The sequence below is a fragment of the Chelmon rostratus genome, chromosome 8, assembly GCF_017976325.1.
Source record: "Chelmon rostratus isolate fCheRos1 chromosome 8, fCheRos1.pri, whole genome shotgun sequence".
NCBI lineage: Eukaryota > Metazoa > Chordata > Actinopteri > Chaetodontiformes > Chaetodontidae > Chelmon > Chelmon rostratus.
This window is the reverse complement of record NC_055665.1, coordinates 1,116,592-1,140,638: the sequence shown is the minus strand read 5'-3', so window position 1 is coordinate 1,140,638 and position 24,047 is coordinate 1,116,592. Positions and strand designations below refer to the sequence as shown.

Here is a 24,047-nt window from a genome sequence, read left to right as displayed (position 1 = left end):
TGCTGCCATATGTTTATGTTTAGGAGACATCAGGAGAGAGAGAGGCTTCAGGAGACGAGTCAAAACAGAGACTAAATACTCCATGATGGGGTGAGTCTCCAATCACAACCAGGTGACTGATGCTTTGAACAGCCAATGATATTCTGAGCACACAGATCTGCCACTTCAGTGACTTATTTACAGCTCCGCACCTCAAATCAATGATTTCAGAGATGATAGAGACATTACACACAGTTTGAAGTGATGAATATAGTAAGACAGCACCTGGTCACAGGTATAGACACCTGAAACATGAATAGAAACAATTAGATGTCATGAATGTAAATACAGATTTTTTTTAGATATATATATAATAAATTTCTTTTTTGTGGAGGACGCCTAGAAATCAGAAAAATCATGAGAACATCAGTTTGTATTGACCTTGGACTCGTGTAAGGCTTCATGCTGTGGTCTCTTTGTGTTTTCCAGCTAACAAGGTTCAGAAAACATCCAGACAAAGAAAAACCTACTTCAGTGTGTTCAGACTTCTGTTACTCGGTGCCAGCAGCACTTACACTGATTCAGACCGCTGCAGATAAAAGTTCAGAGTGTTTCGAAAGAGGCCAAAACCAGACATGCAGTCCAGATGGTTGAGGAACAGCTTTCAGTTTACTTTACTGTCCTGGACGGGTGTGGGGTTAAATACCCATGATTCAATGCTGGGTCCTTCACCAGTGAAGCTATAATGTGTTGTAATGTATATAATAATTCAGAACATTTTTTGTATTTGCACACATACTTGGCCAATAAAGATTCAAGATTCAAGAGTCTTTATTGTCATTGAGTATGTCAATGAAATTTTCATTGCAACCCCCATGTTAGGAACAGATAGTAAGAAAGATAAGAAGATTAGAAAGAATAAAATTAAGATAACTACAATAAAATAAAATAAACCAACATGCAATAAAAATATTTGTAAAGCAATTAAAAATATACCAGAATGAAAATATACTAAGGCAATAAAATATACTAAACAATAAAATATGGAAGTGAAATGTGCAAACAGAATAAAATATACAAGCAGAATAAAATATACACAGTGAAATGTACCGACAGCTGATTCTGATTCATTATGACAATTTCAATAACTTTCATACATCCAGCACAAACAGGCCTGTTGATTCAAACAGCATTTTAGACCTTCAGTTCTCCTGTTTGACTCTGGATGAAACAAATGAGACGTGAAATTAGTGACTTCATGGATTACTTCTACCACAACTGAAAGACACTAATTCATCTTAACATCGAGGTTCTTCAGCACTTTGCTGTATACGCTGTCTGCAGAGATCTTTACCTTACCAGCATTCAATGATAACCAGACCCAGAAGAGAAAAAAACGGCCAGTTAAATCCTCCATTATTTCATTATTGACCGACTGATTTGTGAGATACGACCGGAGGTGGAAGAAGGACGAATGTTTGAAAAAACAGCAGAGCCGCTCTGTAAAACAACTACGTTACAGGTCAAAGTCAGTTAAAAAAATTACTCAAATATACAAAAGTATCATCTGCAAAGTGGAATTAAAGTATCAAAAGTAGAAGCACTTGTTGGGCAGAGTGACTCCTTTCTGTGTTAAACTGTTATATGAATTATATCATTTGAATATTACTGATGCATTGACACATACGCAGTATTTTAACATCGCAGCGGTTGAAACGAGGCTCATTTTTACTACATTATACATTAGAGGGTAGTTTATTGTATAATGTATCGTACTATAAATGAATCATATGTATTCTATGTAAACTCTGAATCTGCACAGTAACTAGTAACTATAGTTTTCAGACAGGTGTAGTGGAGTAAGCTCAGGTGTGGTTGTGTGTGTTTGTCATGGCCGTGCAGCTCGGTGGGGGGCTCAGCTGACACCCACCCCTCATCATGGCCTTTTAGCTCGTTTTGACTCGAGTTTATTAAATTCTTGTCACATTTCCTGAGACAGTTTGTGACGACAGTATTTTAGTAAATGTGCTGAGTCATGTTCCACTGGTGGGTGTGTCATGATTCCAGTGTAATGATATCTGTCCACTCTGCTGCCAGACTCCACTGAGACGACGCCTGCAGCTCTCAGGCTGCAGTATGATTTGGCGCCACCTTGTGGTCTTGTGACGGTACTGCTCCGTCCTGCTGCAAGCTGCTGACTCCTGTGGTTTCCTTTGCAGTGAAGCCCAGCTGTCTCTCTACAGAAGCACACCTCACATACAGGTGAGTCTACAGGAGCAGAGGATCAGCGTCGACCTGTCGTGATAAAAACTGGTTTTGGAGCAGTTTTTAAATGTCCAGAACAGACTCAGCTGTGAGTAAAGCCTTTCAGTTCCTCATGAGGTCTTCCTGGTGTTTGTCCTGATCTTTACTGATTCACGTTTAGTGCAGAATGACGGTTTTCTTCAGCTGCCGACGTCCTGGCACATCTTGTTATAATCTTGTTGTCATTATTTAAATGTTCTTTGCGATGTTTTATGATGCCTCTACAAGCTGAAACACATCTTTATTCCGTGTGTGTGTGTGTGTGTGTGTGTGTGTTGCTGGACTTTTGACCTCTTCCCTCCTCTCTCCACCTTGAATGAGGTGGGGTTATGACCTGTAGATGTCACGACTTTCATCTGCAGTCTCTGATTTTGCAGAAGTGCTGCAGGGAGATTCCACACTGAACCTTCGTTATGTTGAAATTCTCTTTTAGTGTGAAACACCAAAGCGCATGTGAACCATGCAATCATTGCAAGAAGACTTAGAAGCCTTGAATGGTTGGAACAGATCAGATAATAAAGTTGAGTAACAACAGGTAATAGAGCAGCAAACAGGGACCATCCATCCATTAGCTTCTGCTTTCCTTCAGGGTCGCTGGGCAAGATTTATCCTGCAGGTTCATTCAGGAGGATGAAAACCACGTCATGCTGAACAGCAGACGAGTCAAAGAGCAGCTGGTTTTTTAGCTTTGGAGACGGAGCCGGTTGGCTGTGGCGGCGGCAGCAGGCAGCATGCAGGTAAAGGTGTTTCATCAGCAGCATGAACACACACTCCGAGAGGCTGAGCTGCTGATGTTTGTCTGATGTTTGTGCTTTACGACATCACTGACTGACTTCACACCACGTCAGCGGAGTGAAAGCAGGAGCTGAGGCTCATGTGTCGGTAATGTGCACATGAGTGAACGCTCTATGAAAAACCTGCTGTGAGTGTGTGTGTGTGTGAGATATCAGAGTAATGGAGTACAGGATAATTACAATCAACACCACCACCGACCTCCATCAAGGATCAGTCTGGTTTTATTCTGCATTTATCTTAATGTCAACCAAGCTGTCTGACTTCCTGTCTGTGGCTCTCAGCTCCAAGCTCATTGGCTCCTACTGAAAAACACCTCACAAATAAATCGTTTCATTTATTAAAAGTGATTCAGTGATTTTCTCAAACAGCTGCTCACTGTAGGAGGAAACAGGAGGAAATGGAGCGCCTGTTGGGACTACTTTCAGCGGCGGATGAATCCACGTTTGGTGCTGCAGTGAGTTGATGTGTTTCTAATGGAGCTCTGTGGCTCAGAGGAGGAAGCTCTGTCAGACTGAGATACACTGAACGGTTAGCATTTAGCATTTAGCATTCACTGCTGGTTGGAGTCTGAACATGGAAAAACATGGACTATCATCAGAGTTACGCTTTAACTAAGGCCAATTGAATATCAGGGTAAACAGCTGGGTTTCATAAAGTAGCCACTGTGTATTTATATTCATTCTGACTTTATCAACACAGTTTTTCTTGTTTTGTGATCTGTTACTGATTCCAGACTTCTCCCACGACACTAACTCTGCCCCTCCGGCCTAAACCGAACCAGATCATTCATTTCAGTGTGTTTGTGTGTGTGTTTGTGTGTGTGTGGGCTACAGCTGACTTTAACTCCTGAGAGCCGCCTCTGGATGCCCCCGCTGGACATCCAGCTGTCCGATCTCAGTCTTTCCTCCCGCCCTCCCCTCTGCAGACTCATCCTCCTCCAGCTCTGCTGAGCCCGGGCTGCTCACACTCTCCTTTCACACTGATTCGTCCTCAGACGTGATCCCACCTGAAGTCACACAGAGCACCGGGTGAGATCTGCAAACCTTCTTTAAGCGTCAGAAATCAAGATGTTGACATTAGATCGAAGGTTTCTGTGTAGCCTGACAGGATGTTGCCTTGTGGTGGTGACCCTCGCTCCATCCTCGCTGTGAACCACTGAGCCTTTCCAGGATGATTCAGACCCAGGCACGATGCTGTCACCTGTTACCAATCCACCTGTTTACCTGTGGAAGGTGAAGCACATTTTTTAGAATCGTGGTTTCATAATTATTATTATCACTAAATAAATAAAATCTGACAACATTTCCATCATCACACACATGTGGATCAGGTGCTGCTGCCCGGGCAGACCGGCCAGCTCCACCACCTGCGTCCAGTTATAGCGCCCTCTGTCTGTCCCACAAACATCGCCACGCTCTCACACTTCTTCTGCTTCTGGGAGATGTAGTGCAGCTTGGCTCGGCCTGGCTCGCCTTCAGGAGCACCTCCCTCAGGGCCAACTCTAGCATCTGTCCCAGCACAGAGGAGCCGCCCTGCTGCTGCTGCATGGTCTGGACCAGGTACCTCTTCATCGGGTCGTGGGTCTACTGGGGTGTCGCACCTCTAAGCTGCTCATGCTGCAGTGGTGAAAAGTCTCTGGCCAGTTCAGGAAGCAGAGTCCGCCTTTGTCATAAACACTTCACCAATGATCCTGAGTCTGTGTCAGGAAGAGCCTGACTGTGGATACGGTTCTTGGTCCGGTACATGGTTTCAACCTCTTCAGTTTCATCTCACACTTTCATCAACACATCCCACAAGATTCAAGCATGCATGACACCACCGATGATTCACATTAACCGTGTTTATGGAAACGCAGCTCCCGACCCCCCTCAGGTCAGCAGCTACAGCGTCAGTCAAGCACAGAAGCAGTTTCTTAATGCTGAACGGCAGCAAGTAAACGTGTTTGAAGGCCAAACTGATATAAGATATCTGCTGAGTAAATGTTCAGAATAGAAAGAAAAAGTGAAGATGTGGATTTAAAACAGGCCAAAACATGTGAGCAGTGACTAAAAGCCATCAGGAAAAACTCTTTTCGTGAACAGACAGCAGATACCAAACCCGAAGGAGAAAAAAAACCCAAACCAGGACAGACCCAGAGTGGACTGAGAGCTGTTCTTCAACCATCTGGACGACGTGACGACTTTTATCTGCAGCACTCAGAATCAGAATCAGCTTATTAGCTGAAAAACACAATGAGACCCCGACATGAAGCCTTACACGAGTCCAAAACTGATAACAGACAGTTTCAGCTGTGTTCAGAGTCATGCAGAGATGTGAATGAAGCCAAGAGATGACTCAAGATCCTGTAACAGCAGACGTTTCCAGGATGTTCGCAGAGACTGAGCCCGGCTGAAAGCTTGTGTTTCAGTCTGAATCCTCCATAATGCTGCTGAATCAGCATCATCTGTGACACTTTCCTCCCACCTCAAACACCCCATGATCCTCCAGAGGCTCACTTTACATGAACTGTCACTGATCGGACAAAACACGTCAAGAGCCCAGAAGAAAGCGGTTCAATGAAACGAGGGCTGACATACTGTCGCAGCGTTTATCTGATCCCCGATCAGTTCAATCAGTGGATGTTCCTGATGGAGCAGCGATCTGATGGAGGAGGGAGCAATGTGGGAGGGAACCGTCTAACCTCCAGCTGCTGGAGTCGAGCTGATCCTGATCTGTACAGTGGACAGGTGGACTCGGATCTGTGATCTGGATCACGGACGGATGAAAAAGGCGCGATGTGAGTTGATGTGAGAAGCGTTAATGTGGCGTCACGCTTCCGTATTTAACTGCTGGCTCTTACATCAACATCCAGACACACAGCAATGATTCGAATGATGTGATCTGACATGACTGAAAGACACTCGTCAGGCTTCAGACCAGACCGGCTTCATCCTCATCACAAGAAAACATGAGAAACTGGTCGCTGGTGCCTTAAAGGTTTGGCTCCGTCAGGCTGATTCAGCACACTTTGAGCTTTAGACACAATATATACCAAATACTTTTTGAGCATGTTGAGGCCTTTAAACCCACTACAAACACCTTCTAATCATGTTTGTTTGTCAGTCTTCAGCTTCGATGTGAGCAGTTAAAGACGCAGAATGTGATCTAGTTAAACACAGAGCTGTTAATGAAGCTCAGTGTGTGAAGTCGAGTCAGCGGACCACAACTGAACTGTAGAGCTGAAACTACAAACACGTCCAGCACGAGATCAAGTGGTTTGACTTTGTCTGCAGCCGTGAAACAGAAATCCAGTCACTCCCACAGTCCTGTTCAAGAGACCCGCGGTCCTACTGTACATGGACAGGTTCCCGATCAATAATCAATAACACACTCACAGCTGTTCAACCAACAGTTTGGTCCAAAGCAAAGTATCTCTCGGACAGACTCGAGGTCAAAGGTCACACGACCTCTCGGTTCCCAGTAAAGACCCAGTCTGACCTGATCCGGTGTGTCATGGACTTTAAGCAACACTGACGTGAACGTCCACGCGGTTCCACGCAGCGTCCCGGCTGTTCTGGAATCAGCGTCGAGATTCTTCGTGTTCGTTGTGACCAGAATCTGTTGTCGCCTCGTGTTGAGGTACGGCAGCCTGGATGTGCCAAGAGGCCGTGAACAGCTAGCTGGCTCTTGGTGATTCACTGCTCTCAGGAAATGCTTTCACAGATGCAGCCCATTAAATGTTTCCACATTATTCTGTGGAAATCAGCTCACAGCAGAAGATTAGATGACATAAAAAAATAAAGTTCGTTGGTGTACCTTGTTGAGGAAGAAGGATCCAACACTCTCCCTCACAGTTCCACTGAATTTCTCTGGAAGTCTGTCCATCGGCCAAACCAGATCTGCCAAATCTGTCCTCCTGAACCGACAGCGCGAGCAGCCAAACACGTCTGCTGCTCCGTCAATGTGTTTGTAGGGAACATGACATGTTGGCAGGCGGCGACTGTGTGCAGCTGCTGTGTGTGTTCAGACTTTTGCACTGTTTTTGTTTGGCTCGTTGTTCCATGAAGCAAAGACTGACATTCAGCTCCTGTTGGCTACAGGACGCGAACACGCTCGGAGATCAGATTCATTCAGCGACACCACCTGCATCACGGTAACACGCGACCTGCAGGGATTCTGCTTTTATTTACTTTGGTTTGTCTTTGTGGCCTGAAGTATTCAGCATTTTGTTGGCCAGTGAGCAGCGTTTTGTCTCAACATGTCTTCAGCTGACTTGGCGTTGTTGACGCAGCTGGCACACACCTGCGCAAGGAGCTGTTTTATGTTACTATGACAACCAGCAACAGTGAGGATATGTAACAGGGGGTTGATATGGTAACTATTTCATCCTTTCTGATAAGCTTGAAAATGTATTTATGAAAGAGAAATCAATGTAGTTTTTCTAATCTGTGGCGCAGTGGACAGTAAGGAAACGCGTGGCAGCGGCCTCGGTCTGTCCTCCCACTGCGTGACGCTCTGCTCGAGACACCCACCAAGATCCTGCAGGAACACAAGCTCCTGTGCTGAGCTGCGGTGGCTGAGAGAGCCCAACACGCTGCGGCTCAAGCAAACAAATGGACACACAAGCAAATGAGACAAACATGGCCACCAATCGGACAACATGCAAACAGACTGCACACAGGAGGCAATTCTGGGGGTCGAACACGTCAACCGACCGTCCCTGATGGTTTAAAATGTCCGAGCATGATTCTGATATTTAACCAGGCTGAAGCTTCAGCTCGTTACCAGCATCTTTATCTGTTTTAATGGATCTGGAAATTTCTTCTGTTTGTCACGTTTCTGTATTTGCAGCAACTTTCACACAGAAACGGAGAACCTGACAGGAACCTGAACCTTGTCCCATCACTCACCTGTGGACCTGAAGCACCTGGGCTGCCTGGGAGTCCTCCAGGTGAACCCTGCAAACACCCTGAAGGAGGAGCATTTTCTTAAGACATAAAGGAAAACTTCATCCTTCAGTTTATCACAAACATTCAACATCAGCACATCTGGAGAAAGTGTGTGAGAAGTGTTTAGCTTCCAGGCAAGGCAATCTAGGTCATATATTTACCTTAAAAGGTTAAAGGTGGAATCCCATCATAGTCATTTACTATTTACACTCAAGTCTAAACGTGTTTTAGTCTCCATACCCCTCATTCCAGCTCACATCTTGAGCAGTGACATGTCCGCTGTGATAAACACCTGGAGCTTCAGGTGACATCAGTGTGACTTTTAACCAGCATGTGAAGTGACTGGAGGATAAACTACAGGTAAAGGTGGGTTTGTCATGTTGGAATAAGGCGTGTTTCTGCCTGTCCATCATGTCTGTGCTTCACTGTGGAGACGTCCTGTATTCTCACGCTGTTCACTCCACCTGAAAACAAGTTTAGAACTGTGTCTGATCACAGCAGATAAATACTGTCTCACCGCTGGTTTTCATCGTGAATCTCTTCTCTCATGTAAAACTGCTGCTCATCAGACCAGAATCCAGACCTGTTCAACTCCAGTTCCCTCCGGTCCATACTGAAGACTGCCTTCCGTCTACCTGTGATGAACTGAAGAGGATTTAAACTTCTTTTTAAACGTCTCTTTGGTGAAGTCGCTGATTGTCTCTGATGGTGTTCGTCCCTCAGTTCTGGATAGGTTTGTTCTTTCTGTCTCTCTGCTGTGCTCAGGTCGCAGTGAGATTACCTGATTAAATAAAGGTTGTGTTTGCTTTGCACTCCTGCACAGATCCGTCCAACCAGAGCAGAATAAACCACACTCAAACCACTGAAGCAGACGAGGCTGCATCCTATAATCTGACAACAGTGGCGTGCACGGGGGGGGGGGGCAGGGGGGGCATGGGGGGCGACCCCCCCCCGTGGCCAAGTTTTTGAAAAACGCGAGCTAAAGTGCCCTCCTGGACTCCAAAACGCGTGCTAAAGTGCCCCCTGGGAGCCAAAACGCGCACTAAAGTGCCCTCTTGGACTCCAAAACGTGTGCTAAAGTGCCCCCTGGGAGCCAAAACACGTGCTGAAGTGCCCCGTGGGAGCCACAACATGTGCTGAAGTGCCCCCTGGGAGCCAAAACGCGTGCTAAAGTGCCCTCTTGGATGCCAAAACGCGCTCTATAGTGCCCCTTGGGAGCCAAAACGCGTGCTAAAGTGCCCCCTGGGAGCCAAAACACGTGCTGAAGTGCCCTCTTCAGTGGCGAGGGTGCGCTATATGTGCCCTTTTTTTCCTTTCCGCCCCTGCCCTTCAAAAAGTCTGTGCACGCCACTGTCTGACAATCCAATAATCCAGCTTCTGTCAACCTCTATAACTCTCACTGTGTTGTCTCCTGTGCTTTTCCCTGCCGGCCACTAACTCTCAAGTCACTGCAAATCCAGCCACCCCCTCCTGTGCCCATCACCTGACCCTCCCCACCCACTCACTCACCTTTCCCTGATTCCATTAGTCCTGCAGCAGATACTGTGTTCCGCCCACTTCCACTCACTCCAGCTCTGTTTGTTTTGACAGCACATCATACAAACTGATATCTTGGAGCAGACAGGCCTGGAGGCTGCTTTATTAACAGTGTGAGCCAACACTCGGCATACCGACGCTGAGAGGAAGGCTGCCGAGTCCTCGGCCAGACTCCACCATCTGCAGCTGGACGGTATCCTGTGTTTCCTCCTGAGCCTCCGTCAGCAGAGCGCTGACTCCTGCAGGCAATAACCAGAACAACAGGCTGTGGGTTCAGTGTTTTAGAGGAGATCAGGTGATTAGGCCCAAAAATTAAACGTTGCATTTTAAATTAAGTCATTGATTGGATTATCTTAAATGAGCACTTTAAATGTGCTTTAATATATCTGATGTAGTGTGTGGGCTAACTGAATGTTGCTGCTGCACCGACAAACTGCCACAATAACCCAGAATGATTGACGATTCAATCACTTCCTCTTAAACCTTAATGCCAATCAGGATGCATTTCTGTATGTCACATTTGAGGTTTTAGGTGAAATGGATTAGTAAGAACATCAAGGTGAAATGCAATAACTCTGGTGATCATAATTTCAGCTTGTCCAATACTTTGGTTCAAGACCGAACATCCATTAAAGCAACAACATTCCCATCAGCCACAGCAGTACGATGTGTTAACGTGTTGGTTTCAGGCAGTAAAAATGAAAATAAAATGAGGCACATTTATCCTCATGAAAATAACTGAAGTCATTAAACTATATTTAAATATATTGTTTTTTATAGGCTAAACAAAAACCACACAAACATGGTTTAACCCTGGTGCTCAGCAGCCAATGGGAACTGAGGACACGTACCTGTCCAAACTGGACTGACTGACTCGTGCTGACACCTCAGGGTCACTGATCTGAGATCGTCAGCGTGTTGGAAATCTTCAGATTTGAGCTGCCTGTCTTGCCGTAGATTAACGCTGGTAACTGCTGAAAATTTCGGTGTTTTCAGGTGACAAATAATGAAATAAATGCCACTAAATTAACAAAAACCAAACGGGCCTTTAAAGAAACGTGAAGTGACCGTTTATCCTCATGTTTTCCCTTTGTTCATTTCCCACTCAGCTGTTCTGAATCCAGTTTAGTTAAAACTTAATGGACTACAACTTCATCTCAAAGGTGCTGAGAGCTCTGTCAGTTTGCGACAGTTCTCGCTGATATACGGTAACGTAAAATGTTGCAGGTGAAGTAAACATGTGGAGGCTTCTGTTGCTCACAAATATCATCTGGTAAGATTTTTAACTTATAATTAATGTACTGCAGTCGATATTATAACATGTTAATTACAATTTTATCACGACTTTGGTGTTTCTGCATCGAGAACATTTCCGTGAACACAAAGTTAGACTGTTAGCATGTAGCTTAGCCGTACTTGCTAACACAGTCGGTTCGGTTTTTTTTAATCATTTTATTTAACATTAGCTCAACTACATGAAGCCCCTATTGGAGAAGTTTGGTGACTGTGCAGTGGAAAGTTTTGTTTTACCTTCCTTTACCAGTCTAACGCTTGTTGACACTCAGAAAGCTTGTAACATGCAGGGCAGTCAATCCGCCGATCTCCGTTTAAAACACGATAGTTTTAAAGTTTTCTTTGTCACCGACGAACCTACAGTCATGACAGAAAACTTTAACCCTGGTTATTCCATCATTACGACGCCTTTTTCAATTCGGCATACATCCGGTACACCAAGTCCTGTTGGTTTGAGTCTAATTCTATAGTTCATCAACTAACTGACCGTAAAACGAGTCACGGTGGAAGTAAGAGACGCGACCTCCACTACAGAGTTTAAATGTTTCTGTGCCGTCAAATAAAATTATTTATTTGCCGTATTTTCAGGAAGACACCAACATTTTGTTCGTGCAGATTCAGATACTTTCCGACATGCAAAGGAAAGTTCTTAAAGTGAAAAATTAAAGCTTTTTAATCTGTAGAGGTCTTTACCTAATTTAGCAGCGCAGCATCTGAACCGTCAGTGCAGAGCTCTGCAGTGAAGGTGTGCTGATGCTGCAGGTAACAGGTCCAGTTGACACCTGAAATGATGGTTTAAAGCCACTTTGATGTTGTTATTATACTTCTGCCTGCAGATGGAGAACTACAGTAAGGCTCGGACAGTAGAGGAGCCGTCTGTCTGTCCTTTCCCCGGCCTCCCCCCTGACACGCCGGAGGTCCGCGTCAAAGACGGCAGCAAGATCCGCAACCTGCTGCGTTATGCCCTGAGCCGCATTGAGGCCAAACCCCGAGCAGCTGAGGACGAGGGTCGACCCACACCTGAGGAAGGAGGCGTGGCTGTGGAGGCGCAACAGGAGGCACGAGGTCAGCCGGTCTGCAAACACATCGTGTTCACGGCGACCGGGAAGGGCGTGTCTAAAGCCATCACATGCGCTGAGATCGTGAAGCGGCGTGTGAAAGGACTCCACCAGCTCACCAGGCTGCTGTACAGCACCGCGGTGGAGGTGTGGGAGCCGCTGGAGCCCGCTGCAGGCCTCGACAGCCTGACGGTCAGCAGGAACGTGCCCGCCATCTGGATCCTCCTCTCCAGCGAACCGCTGGACTGCAGCCAGCCTGGATACCAGGCACCGGGCCGCTATGACACCCTGTGGGCTCAGTCTGCTAACAGGGACGAGGGTGGAGGGTTCACCGGACAGAGGCCAGGACACAAGAGGAAGAAAGGAGGCGGCGGAGGCAGAGGGAGAGGACACGGCCGTCAGACTGGACGGTCCAGAGAGCAAGTTAAAGGACAGAGTTGATTTAGTTTTGTACAAACTGTGTGGACATAAAGACGGACACTCAGTGGACACTCTCAGTGGACACTCTCAGTGGACACTCAGCGGACACTCAGTCACAAAAACAAGTTTGTTTGCTGCCTTTAGCATGTTGATCATTGTCCAAATGATCAGTGTTGAGACTGATTCCAGCTGTAGTTTCACCTCATTTCTTTAATGATCAGCCTGAAGAGACGTGAAACGATCCGTCACAGTCGGTGTTCGGTCAACATTTCTTTGTGCTGTTAAAAATAACTTGATGGAAATGAGTTAATGCACTAACGGGCGCTGACTGTTGTGAAAACTGCCTGCTGGTGCTTGTTTGAGACATTTAAAATGTGACGTCAGCAGCTGGACAGAGTTTGATTGATGTGGTTTCTTTTAAAAGCTTCAGTCGTGACACTTTTAATATACTCTGTCATCAAAAGTCACCTGAGAGCAAAACTTCCTGCTTTTCTATTTGCTGAAATTTGGATCTACAGCAGAAACAGGTTGTGTGTGAGTGTTGAGTCCTGAATATCTACGTCAAGTGAGTTAAAAACAAGTTAATTAAGAGGTTTTATTTGTTTCACTCATAATTTGTGTCCAAGCTTCCTCTGTGGAAAAATGAGCCGAGTGTGAATTCCCAGCAGTTACTCAGTCTGTGGTCGGTGTGTTCATCCAGACGTCCGTCAGTCACTTCACTTCGTTTCAGAGTGAAGAATCTCGACGTCTGTCGGCTGGATCAGAAAATGAAAAAGTCTTGTTGCAGTGAGAATTTGTTTGCTTTGCATTTAAATCAGCTTGTTTCAAAATGCTACAAAATGAATTTCAGTATCTTGAATCAAACAGTTGTTTCACTACAATTCAGAAAATTTAAGTTGGAAAATACTTGAAAGAAGTTTGTTGTTAAAACAGGTTGAATATTACTGAAGTTACTTTGTCTGATTGTATGAAATGAAAAATGGATCATGTTTTACAAACGTATGTTTTGAAAGTAAAGTCTTCATATAATAAATGCCTTCAGGTGTGAACGTGTGGTGAAGTGTGAAGAACAATATTTACCTTTGAAATGTTTTGGAGCAGAAATGTAGAAATGAGGAAATGTACTGAGTTATATTCCACGATCAGTTCAGTCTAATGTGAACAAGCTAACGTTAGCATCTTAAAGCTGCATGTTCTTAATGTCAGCCTGTTAACTGCTGCCTCAGATGTGCTGTCGTGGATTCATACAGATTCCTGTCCTGAATTAACAAACCTGAGCCGTCATAAAATGATCGAGAGGATGTGAAATTTATATTCAAACTTTAAGTTTTCTAATATTAACATTTAGCTCAAAGTCCAGCTGATGAGCCCTGAGTCAGTTCTGACACTGCAGAGCTAAACTTACAGACCACCATACAGAGGATAGACCCTTTGATTTGGGCAACAGCATGAGCTTTACGTTGGCGCCACCTTCAGGAGAAACTGGACATTTTCCTCCCATTGAGGAGCAAAGAACACAAAAGATCCCTCTCAGCTCCTCATCCAGTTTATCTTTCTGTGTGGCTTCATCCTTTAATCTTCAGTTTTTATCATTTAATGTTGTGACTTCCTTCCTCGAACTGACCGTCAGAGAAACAAAGAGTGACCTCCTCTCCTTCAGAGGAGTAAAGTGGTGTTATTGTGGTGGATGCGCCTCCCGCGTGGGTTTTCAGAGTGTGACATCTTGTGTCCACGCTGATCCTTTTATCTCCTCAGTCAGCCTCCTCCGGCTGTCAGCTGCTTACAGCGCAGGAGGATTAGAGTTTCTCTGCAGGAGGATCAGAGCGGAGCATCAGGCAGGGAGGAAAAGTGCCTGCAGTCGGAGCAGAGAATGGATCGTGGGGGACGGGTGGAGGTGTTCAGGCTGCTGCTGGTCTGCGTGCTGACTGTCGGGCCGGTCCCGGCTCAGGTCCGCCACCCTCTGCCCGTGCTGTGGATGATGCCCGTCAGCTCTGGACCGGGGAGGGAGAACCTGACCGCCGCCGTGGCCCCGGCTGTCAGACTGGCTCTACAGGACCTGCAGAGACAACCACCCCAGCTGGGAAACTATGAGATCCAGCTCCAGCTGCTGGACTCACAGGTTGGTCTCAGACGTCTGTTCTTCATCTGTATGAGACCCTCGCAAGCTGCTGTGAGCCGGTCCTGCAAGAACAGACGAGCTGAAACTCTGTCAGAGTGTGTATGTCTGAATATTGTGAGCGCAGTCAGACCAGAGGGGCAGTTTCCCCCCCTTTTGGAAAGAATCTCAGGTGGAGGTGTAGAGCAGTGAAGCAGGTGTACAGTGTGGGGTTACTGGTTGAACAGGACTTCAGATCTTATGGAGGGTTTGAGTTACCCTGCACGCAGTAACAAAACACAAAACGGCAGCAGAGAAAAGTCTGACACCGATCAGCAGTATTTTTTTCTTTCTCATCAATCAGTTTGTGACCGCTCAGGGTCCTCATGTGTCCCCTAAAGGGGCCGCAGCCTCAGGTTGGAAACCCTGAGCTGCTTTCAGGGCCGCTGCTCTGTCACACACACTCGCTTTCACAGCGAAGCAATTTGTTATCCACAACAGGACGTTACAAGTACTTCTACTTTATTTGATTCTATGAGCTTCTAAAGACAACCGGACTTGTTTGTGGTTCTTGAAGACGTTTCGTCTCTCGTCCAAAAGGCTTCTTCAGTTCTAACTGGCCGGTGGGACTCTCAGGTATTTATCCTCTTGCCTAGCTATCGTGTGAGACATTAAGGTCACATGGGCCAGAGTGTTAGTGGGTCAGTGGACTACAATGGGTGGGTCATTTTCCCACCTGACCATCATATGAGTCATCAGCGTCACATGAGTCCTGGTGTGAATGGGGTCGTAGACCACCCCCTCGGTTCAGTGACGGTCTCTCCAGTCTGACATGGTTGGCTTCTTTCCCTCTCCAGAATAAGTACATTACTGTCCTCAGATGAGTGTCCCTTGTCCTTCAGGTGCAGGTGGACTGCTGAGTCCTGAACTGAGGTGTTGGCTCTCCGTGAGCTTGTGAAGCGGTTGTTTTGCTTCCCCAGTGTAAAAGTCTGCCCCCCCCCCACTGCACTGCTGACACCACAGAGCAGAGCTCTGGAAGGTGTCAGCGTCCTTCTGTCCAGCTGAAAGGCGCTGCTGGACAGAAGGACGCCTGGACAGTGGTCCTGTTAGCCTGCTGCAGTGTGACCTGAGGCTGGACATGAACTGACTGTTTGTGTGTGTGTGTGTGTGTGTCTCTGTGTGAGTGTGTGTGTCTGTGTCTCTCTGTTGTGTGTGCGTGTGTGTGTGTGCAATCTGTGTGTGTCTGTGTGTGTGTGTGTGTGTGTGCGCGCGCTCTGTGTGTGTGTCTGTGTCTCTCTGTGTGTGCGCTCTGTGTGTGTCTCTCTGTGTGTGTGTCTCTCTGTTTGTTTGTGTGTGTGTGTGCGCTCTGTGTGTGTGTGCGCGCTCTGTGTGTGTGTGCGCGCTCTGTGTGTGTCTGTGTGTGTGTGTGCGCTCTGTGTGTGTCTCTGTGTGTGTGTGTGTCTGTCTGTCTCTGTTTGTTTGTGTGTGTGTGTGTGTGTGCGCTCTGTGTGTGTGCGCTCTGTGTGTGTCTCTGTGTGTGTGTGTGTGTCTGTCTGTCTCTGTTTGTTTGTGTGTGTGTGTGTGCGCTCTGTGTGTGTGTGTCTCTGTGTGTGTCTCTGTGTGTGTGTTGTGTTTCCCCTCATGTTTTGCAGTGTGATCCTGCTCAGTCACTCAAAGCTCTGTTTGATGCCATGTGGGCGGGGCCGAAGTACCTGCTGGTGTTTGGAGGAGTGTGTCCACCTGTGACGGCGCTCATTGGTCGCTCTCTGCCGGCTCTCAACCTGGTGCAGGTGCACATTTGCTCCACTTCAGACTTGTCTTGGCGTTCAGCTGGTGCTTTCGACAGCTAACTCTCTGTTTCGTGTCCTCTGATGTCCCAGGTGTCTTTTGCGGCCTCGTCCCCCAGCCTGTCCAACAGGAAGTGGTACGGGAACCTGTTCAGCACGGCGCCGTCACAGCGGGCTCTGAACCAGGCCACGGTGAAGCTGCTGCAGCGCTACAAGTGGAGCAGAGTGGGGATCATCACGCAGGAAGAACCCAGCCACTCAGAGGTGAAGCAGAAGAAACCAGTGATGGAGCTGGTGAGCTCCTGCAGCACCACCATCAAGACAAACCATCTTTAATGAGCGTCTGTTCCTGTTTTCCTCTGACTTCCTGTTTGTGCAGACGAAGAAGGATCTGATGAGGCAGCTGCTGAAGGCTGATGTTCAGGTCGTTTCCATGGAGAGTCTCTCTGAAGACGTCTGCAGCAGCGTGAGGAAGCTGAAGGTACTGAGCTGATTTGGTGTTAATAGATGAACGCTGCGAGGTGGAATCTGGACAAACACAAACAGGAAACAGGAAGATACTCATCTGTTCACATGTACGTCATTTTATATCAGTGTTAAAATAATTCACCGTTGCCTCTTTATTTGCAGGAAAGTGATGTTCGGATCATCATCGCACAGTTCAAAGAGGATTCTGCCTCTGAGGTTTTCTGCTGTGTAAGTGCACTTTATGGCCAAAAGTATGTGGACACCCTACGGTCTGTGGTTTCCTGGTTTTGGCCCTTTAGATGCAGGGAGGGGAAATCTAAATGCAACAACATGGTACAATAATATTTTAGACACTAGTTTTATTCCAGCTTTCTGTCAGCAGTTTGTATTTGACTCCTTCCTGTTTCCACCGGTGCACAAAGCAGCTCCATAAAAAAATGCTTTCCCTCGTTTGATGTGGAAGAACTGCACAGAGTCCTGAACTTAAACCAGGACACTGACTGTGAGCCAGACCTGATCACCTACAGTCCAGCAGAGTGGAGGCTGTTAGAGCAGCACGTTAATGAGCATGATGGTCAACCACATGTGACACAGAACATTTAGCTGTCCACATACTTTTGTCCACAAAAGGAAAAAAAAACTCAGGGCCTGACTAGAAATAAAAATGAGCTTTCGATCTGACCTTCTGATGTTAATTTGTGTCCTGATGTCCAGCTGCTGTTTGAGCTGGACTGTATGACAGGAAGTCAAACTGCAGCTCACCATGATCCTGTCTCTGTGTGACCTTCAGGCCTACAGGCTGAACCTGTTCGGAGCTCGGTATCAGTGGATCATCGTTGATGGAGGAGCAGCCGGATGGAGGCTGGGCTGGCAGGCTTCTGGCTGTACGGCCAGCAGTCTGCTGATGGCGGCAGACGGATCCATCAGGCTGCAGATCAGACAGCTCAGCACCACGAACACAGCAGGAGTCTCTGGACGGGTCAGAAACCACTGAAACTTTGATAGACCAGTCTGTGTGGTGTTACACTGACACTCATATGAGCTTTGTTTCATGGCGAGTTTATGAATGTAAATGTACAGTCCAGGTGGAGTCCAGGTGGAGTCCAGGTGTAGCAGCAGAGCCTGCAGATGGACAATAACAGATTTCCATGAAAGTTGCTTCAGATATTCCTGGTCCTCGCAGGACGACCCTCTGTGCCTCAGTGTGGGTGACTCTGACTGTCTCTGCAGACTCCTCAGGACTATCAGGACTCCTACCTAAGACAGCTGGTCCAGGAGGGGTCGGCGGTCAGCCCCCTCCACTCCTTCGCCTACGACGCTGTTTGGGTCGTAGCCAAAGCTCTCGGTCAGGTGATGGAGGCTGTGAAACACAGAGAGAAGTACAGCATCCAGAGGAACGTGACGGTCAGTGAGGTGGAAGTTCACAAGATGCTGCTGGAGGCCGTGAGGCAGACGCACTTTGAGGGAGTCACAGTGAGCACGTTTACACGCCTGCAGCACGCACCTGAAACACGCACCTGTAACACACACCTGTAACAGGCACCTGTGACAAACACCTGTAACATGCACCTGTAACACACACCTGTGACAAACACCTGTAACACACACCTGAAACACACACCTGAAACACACACCTAAAACACACACCTGTGACAAACACCTGTAACACACACCTAAAACACACACCTGTGACAAACACCTGAAACACACACCTGTGACAAACGCCTGTAACACACACCTGAAACACACACCTAAAACACACACCTGGGACAAACACCTGTAACACACACCTGTGACAAACACCTGTAACACGCACCTGTAACACACACCTGTAACATGCACCTGAAACACACGCCTGTAACACGCACCTGTAACATGCACCTGTAACACAGACCTGTGACAAACACCTGAACCATGCACCTGTGACAAACACCTGTAGCACACACCTGTGACAAACACCTGAAGCACACACCTGAAACACACACCTGTAACACACACCTGCAACAAACACCTGAAGCACACAGCTGAAACACGCACCTGAAACCCACACCTGTGACAAACACCTGTGACAAACGCCTGTAACACACACCTGAAACACACACATCTGTGACAAACATCTGTGACAAACACCTGTGACAAACACCTGTAACACGCACCTGTAACACATACCTGTAACATGCACCTGAAACACACACCTGTAACACACACCTGTAACATGCACCTGTAACACACACCTGTGACAAACACCTGAACCATGCACCTGTGACAAACACCTGTAGCACACACCTGTGACAAATACCTGAAGCACACACCTGAAACACACACCTGTAACACACACCTGTAACACACACCTGCAACAAACACCTGAAGCACACAGCTGAAACACGCACCTGAAACCCACACCTGTGACAAACACCTGCAACAAACACCTGAAGCACACAGCTGAAACACGCACCTGAAACCCACACCTGCAACAAACACCTGTAACACACATCTGTAGTTTGTTTACATGTGAAATGTGTTGTGTTGTTTCAGGGTCCAGTCTTCTTTCGAAACGGGGAGAGAATGACGTCGATCGAGCTGATGCAGTTTCAAGGTGCTTTAAATCACTGATCTAAACTGATCACTGATCACTGATCACTGCAGTATGTTAATGTTAACGTGTGTGCATTCAGAACACGTGTGTGCTCTGTGTGTGTGTGCTCTGTGTGTGTGTGTGTGTGCCAGGCAGCAGTGGTGTGTGTGTGGGAGAGTTCAGTACTTCCAGCCAGCAGCTCAGACTGATGAAGCACCTGCTGAAGTTTAAAGGTGAGACTCTCGGTCTTTCTGTTGACGTGTGTCACAGAACAGAACTGACAGCATGTGTGGATGACGTCAAACGTCTGGTCCTGCAGGTCCAGGACCAGCCAGAGACCAGACTCTGATCCTCGTGCAGCGGCAGCATGTCAGCCTGCTTCTGTACAGCATCGTGTCATCGGCTGCAGCCCTGACCATCTTCATCACTCTGACGGTCCTCTTCCTCACTGTCCTCGGCCGTAAAAACTGGTACAGCTTCTGCAGATCCTCCTCAGACTCAGACGCTGAACTGTCGGCCGTTAGATGAACTCTCTGTCGTTGTTTGTCTGCTCTCTGGTTCCCGCAGGCCGCTCAGATCCAGCTCTGGATCCCAGGACGAGCTGCTGCTGCTGGGCATCCTGCTGTCCTCGTCCTCGGTCCTGGTCTCTGGTCTGGACGGAGCCTTGCTGTCCACTCGGACGTTTGAGCTGCTCTGCTCTGTGAGTTCAGACGGCTGCATTAGAGTACAGTATGTACATCCACAGCTACGTTCAGAAACACAACGCGTTCTGTCTGGATCCCGTCTGTCCTGAATAAACGTTATCGTACCTCGAGGTGTTTCCCAGGATTGTCATGTCATCAAAAAACCTCACATATGTTAGAGTGATAAAAGGCCACACATGGTGGCTTAAATGAACTTTGGGCTCCAGTCTGGAGGAAACGGCTCAGTCATGTTGGAATTCTTTGGTCCTGCAGGTTCGTCTGTGGACCCTCTCAGTGGGACACACTGTGGGCTTCGCTGTGCTCTTCACCAAAACATGGAGGGTTTATTCTGTCTGCAGCATCAAACAGGAGGTAAATCACAACCACCAAAGTCTCATCTGACTTTCCATGAAACCAAAACCCGGCCGTGAACACAGTGTAGGTGTGACTGTGACACGCTGCAAAGTAAATTATGTTTGTTGGTGTGTTTCCAGCTGCAGGGTCGTCTGCGGCGAGCAGGCTGCGTGGTGCTCTGCATGTTCCTGCTGGACGTGTTTGTTTTAACCTCCTGGCAAATCCTGGACCCCCTCAGACAGGTGGTGCTGCAGCGAATTTTAGAGGTAACATTAACATGCAGTAAAAGTACAGCAGTATTATCAGCTTCATGCAGTAAAAGTACAGCAGTATTGTCAGCGTCTTCAGTAAAAGTACTGTCTGTGCAGTAAAACGTCTCCTGTGTCTGATCCCTGACTCTATGAGACATTATTAGATTATTAATACTGAAGCATCAATGTTAGAGCTGCATGTTGCTGTTGGAGCAGCTGCAGGTGGAGCTGCTGCAGGTGGAGCTACTTTTAACTACATCATATAGAGTGAGCTAGTTTAGGCCTCCAAAGGGTCAGCGGATCAATCTGAGGGGTCGTCGGATGATTGATGGGAAAGAAGAAGAAGCAAAGTTTCTTTTTGTCTAATATTTGTCTGTCTGTGAAACTTTTCCGTCTTTCAGCCTCGAACAGTCACCTGAATGAAACCAGGTGTCTCAGGTATTGTTTGATTGGAGCTGTGTCTCAGGTGGCGTTCAGGGACAAACTGCTGTGTCGTTGTTGTTGCAGACTGAGCCTGCTGATCGGGACGTCACCGTCCGGCTGTACTCTGAACACTGCGGCAGCACCAACATGGAGCTGTGGCTCACCGCAGTCTACGGATACAAGGGCCCTCTGCTGGTCAGTGCTGGCACCACAGGTCATTTAACATCACGCTGCTGTCAGGAGACCACTCACTGCTGTCTGCAGCTACACTAGCGCCCCCATTAGAACGTCACTTTCATTATGTGGCACTTTTTCACTCTTAGTTTCTCGTCATTAGTGGTGAAACGTCTCTCAAAGCAAAACCAAAGCCGGGTTCCTGTGTTGACTTTGACGTGTGAGCTGGAGCTGCTGAGCAGTTAGCAGACTGGCGACAGCGTTGACGTGTGTTGTTGAATTGGAGTCTATGAGCGGCCGCAGGGCCTCGTTCAACTGGGACGAACCGCTGAGACCTCTGACCTTTGAGGCTCAGCTGTGCTTTGAGCTAAATACTAACAGCAGCATGCTAACATGCTCACAATGGCAACGTTAATGATATTCAGCAGCTAATGTTAACATAGCATGCCTGTAGTTAGCATGTTAGCATGTATGAGATGTTGCCCTTCATGTTGGGACTGTGGTTGTCTGATAAATTGGCCACATTGATGTATTGGTTATTATCTCATCACAGATATCTCAGTATCAGTTACTGATCCTGGATCTGGCGATAAGAAGACCTGGATCTCATCTTGTATTTGCACTCTTCTGCATGTGTTGAGGTTGAATCATTGACTCTGGGGGGTAATTCGTGCTTGTTCTGCAGGGTCTTGGGTGTTTCCTGGCCTGGAGCATCAGGACTGTGCAGGTAGATGGTCCTGCAGGCAGCAGCAAACACCTGACTCTGAGTATGTTCGCTGTGGTGGCGTTCAGTGTGTCGGGAGTGTCGGGATCACTGCTGACGTCCCACAATCCTCCTGTTCAGTTCTGCGTGACCAGCGTCCTCATCCTCACCTGTAACATGTTGACAGTGAGCTGGCTGTTCGGACCACAGGTGAGGTGACGCTCTCTGCTCTCCGCTCAGTAATCAGGGAGGTTTCTCCACCACGTTACCTGTGCTGTTTCTTTGCAGTGTTTGTGGTTGACAGGCGGCGAGCTGCAGAGTGAAGCGGCAGAGGGAGAAGGTGAAGAGCACCTGAGCAGGTTAAACCAGCAGCTGAAGAGTCACAGTGCACAGGTGAGGACACGCACACCTCAGCTGTCAAACGATGACGAGGCTGCCTGACAGAATTAATGCTGCAGCACCGTTTGCTGTGTCCTTTGCAGCTCGATGTGGAGATCGAAACCATCACAACGCAACTCCAAGAAACGTCCGAACCGAAGCTTCACCACAAGATGAGAGAGCGAGACGACGGTAACAAAAACAGGAAGTCGTACAGAGACACTGTGAACCCACAGATCAGAACACCTTAAAACACTGCACAGCAAACAGTGAGGATAATAATAATCCAATAAGTCAGCACGGTGCAGAATTAAGTACGCAGTTCAGTTCATCTGGAAGAAATCTGCTGAATTAAACAGACCCAACCAGCTGCTCCAGTCATGCAAACGAGTCTCTACTCATGTTCATGACCATCATTTTCCTCTTCCTGCTGTATTTGTTCCCATTAGGTGACGTCAGAGCTGTGACGTGGACTCATGCGGCTCAGGTGTGTCCTGAGGACAGAAGCTCAGAGTGGAAACCGTCCAGTCCAGACGGCCTCAACTCCCCTGAACAGTGAGTCCAAAACTTTGCAACGGAAACTTGGTTTGTCAGTTTGTCAGTGAGAAACATGGTTTCAACAGTCTAATGATGCTCAGAGCCTGTTTACACGACGGTCGATGAAGAGGAAATATGCTGAGAAATAAGACCTTAAAAAACAGATGAAGGCTAATTCACACACACACACACACGCTCAGGTTATTAATGATTTTAAGGCACAGTCTGAATTCATTAACAGAAACGACCTTTACCAGAATAAAGACACATTCAGATTCTCTGCATGTGACACATGTGATGGGGCCGCAGCACCGTGTTGACGCAGCGACTTCTTCTTCTCTAATGTTTGTGGTTTCTTTTCCTTCCTGTGGTTTCTCGCAGCGTCTGGCGCCGTCTGTCCGTCCAGCTGCCGATCCTCCATCATTCCTACCTGCCCGCCGTCGGTGGCGTCAGCGCCAGCAGCTCCAGTCTGTTCGGCAGCCTGGAGGCCTTCGTCCACCGCGACCTGCTGATGGCAACTTCCCGTACACTTGATGCCACACAGCCGGGGCCACGCTACTGCTGAACCAATCAGACGGCAGCTGTGACCTTCACCTGTTCTTTGTTTATATTATTGGATAATGAAACAGAAATGTTGAATGTCGGTTGTTTCAGAACAGGCATCAACACATTTCCTGTCAACATGTTTGACCCAAAGAAGCGACTGACGGCGACAGACGTGCAGAAAGCAACAGACAGCAGCTGCTGTGACGCTCCATCACCCGCAAACATGAAACCGAACCCGAGCAGAAGAAAAGACTTTCCTCTGAGCCGTCCACCTGTGAAACGAGCTGAATGAAGAACAAGCTGTGCGATGTCTGTCAGAGACGACCACAGAGTCATGTGCTGCTGACCCTTGGATGGAGACGAGAGGAGCATCTTCATCATCTGCCATGCAGGAGGCTGAAGAGGAGGGCAGTGAGGAACCACCTGAGCACCTGCGGTGACGTGCACCTCTGGATGGGACCATATATACACAATCGTACACTTTCCACCCAGACTAACAGAAAGTCACCACTGATGTGAATCTAACACTGTTACTGATTCATAAGACAAATAAAAAACACGAAGAAAACAGACATCACAGTACGTTTTTCCATGAGTTTTCATCATAAAATAGTTTTGAGCGACGTGACGAGAAGCTGCTGAACCCAAACATCAAAATTCTGTCAAGTCAGGGAATTTTTAGAATTACGAAATCCACCCAAACATGAGCTTTGTCCTGCGTCAGGCTGCAGTTTAACCCTGTAAACAGCTTGTTCAAACA

The 24,047-nt window shown here is 47.4% G+C and overlaps 2 protein-coding genes across 2 annotated transcripts; both read left to right on the top strand.

Moving 5' to 3' along the window:
- Positions 1-10,748: 10,748 nt before the first annotated feature.
- rpp25l (ribonuclease P/MRP 25 subunit-like) lies at positions 10,749-13,342 on the top strand. Its single transcript, XM_041943134.1, has 2 exons — positions 10,749-10,815; positions 11,672-13,342. The coding sequence occupies exon 2, from the start codon at positions 11,672-11,674 to the stop codon at positions 12,332-12,334; it is 663 nt and encodes a 220-aa protein (XP_041799068.1). The 5' UTR covers positions 10,749-10,815; the 3' UTR covers positions 12,335-13,342.
- Positions 13,343-14,183: 841 nt separating this feature from the next.
- Positions 14,184-23,306, top strand: LOC121610234 (gamma-aminobutyric acid type B receptor subunit 2-like). The gene is made up of 19 exons (XM_041942248.1): positions 14,184-14,432; positions 16,061-16,198; positions 16,289-16,459; positions 16,575-16,676; positions 16,826-16,891; positions 17,454-17,642; positions 17,894-18,136; positions 19,199-19,259; positions 19,391-19,471; positions 19,558-19,708; positions 19,806-19,938; positions 20,195-20,293; positions 20,422-20,541; positions 21,034-21,144; positions 21,809-22,036; positions 22,115-22,219; positions 22,309-22,396; positions 22,654-22,759; positions 23,123-23,306. Exons 1-19 carry the CDS (start codon positions 14,184-14,186, stop codon positions 23,304-23,306), a joined length of 2,625 nt encoding a protein of 874 aa, XP_041798182.1.
- Positions 23,307-24,047: the final 741 nt, after the last annotated feature.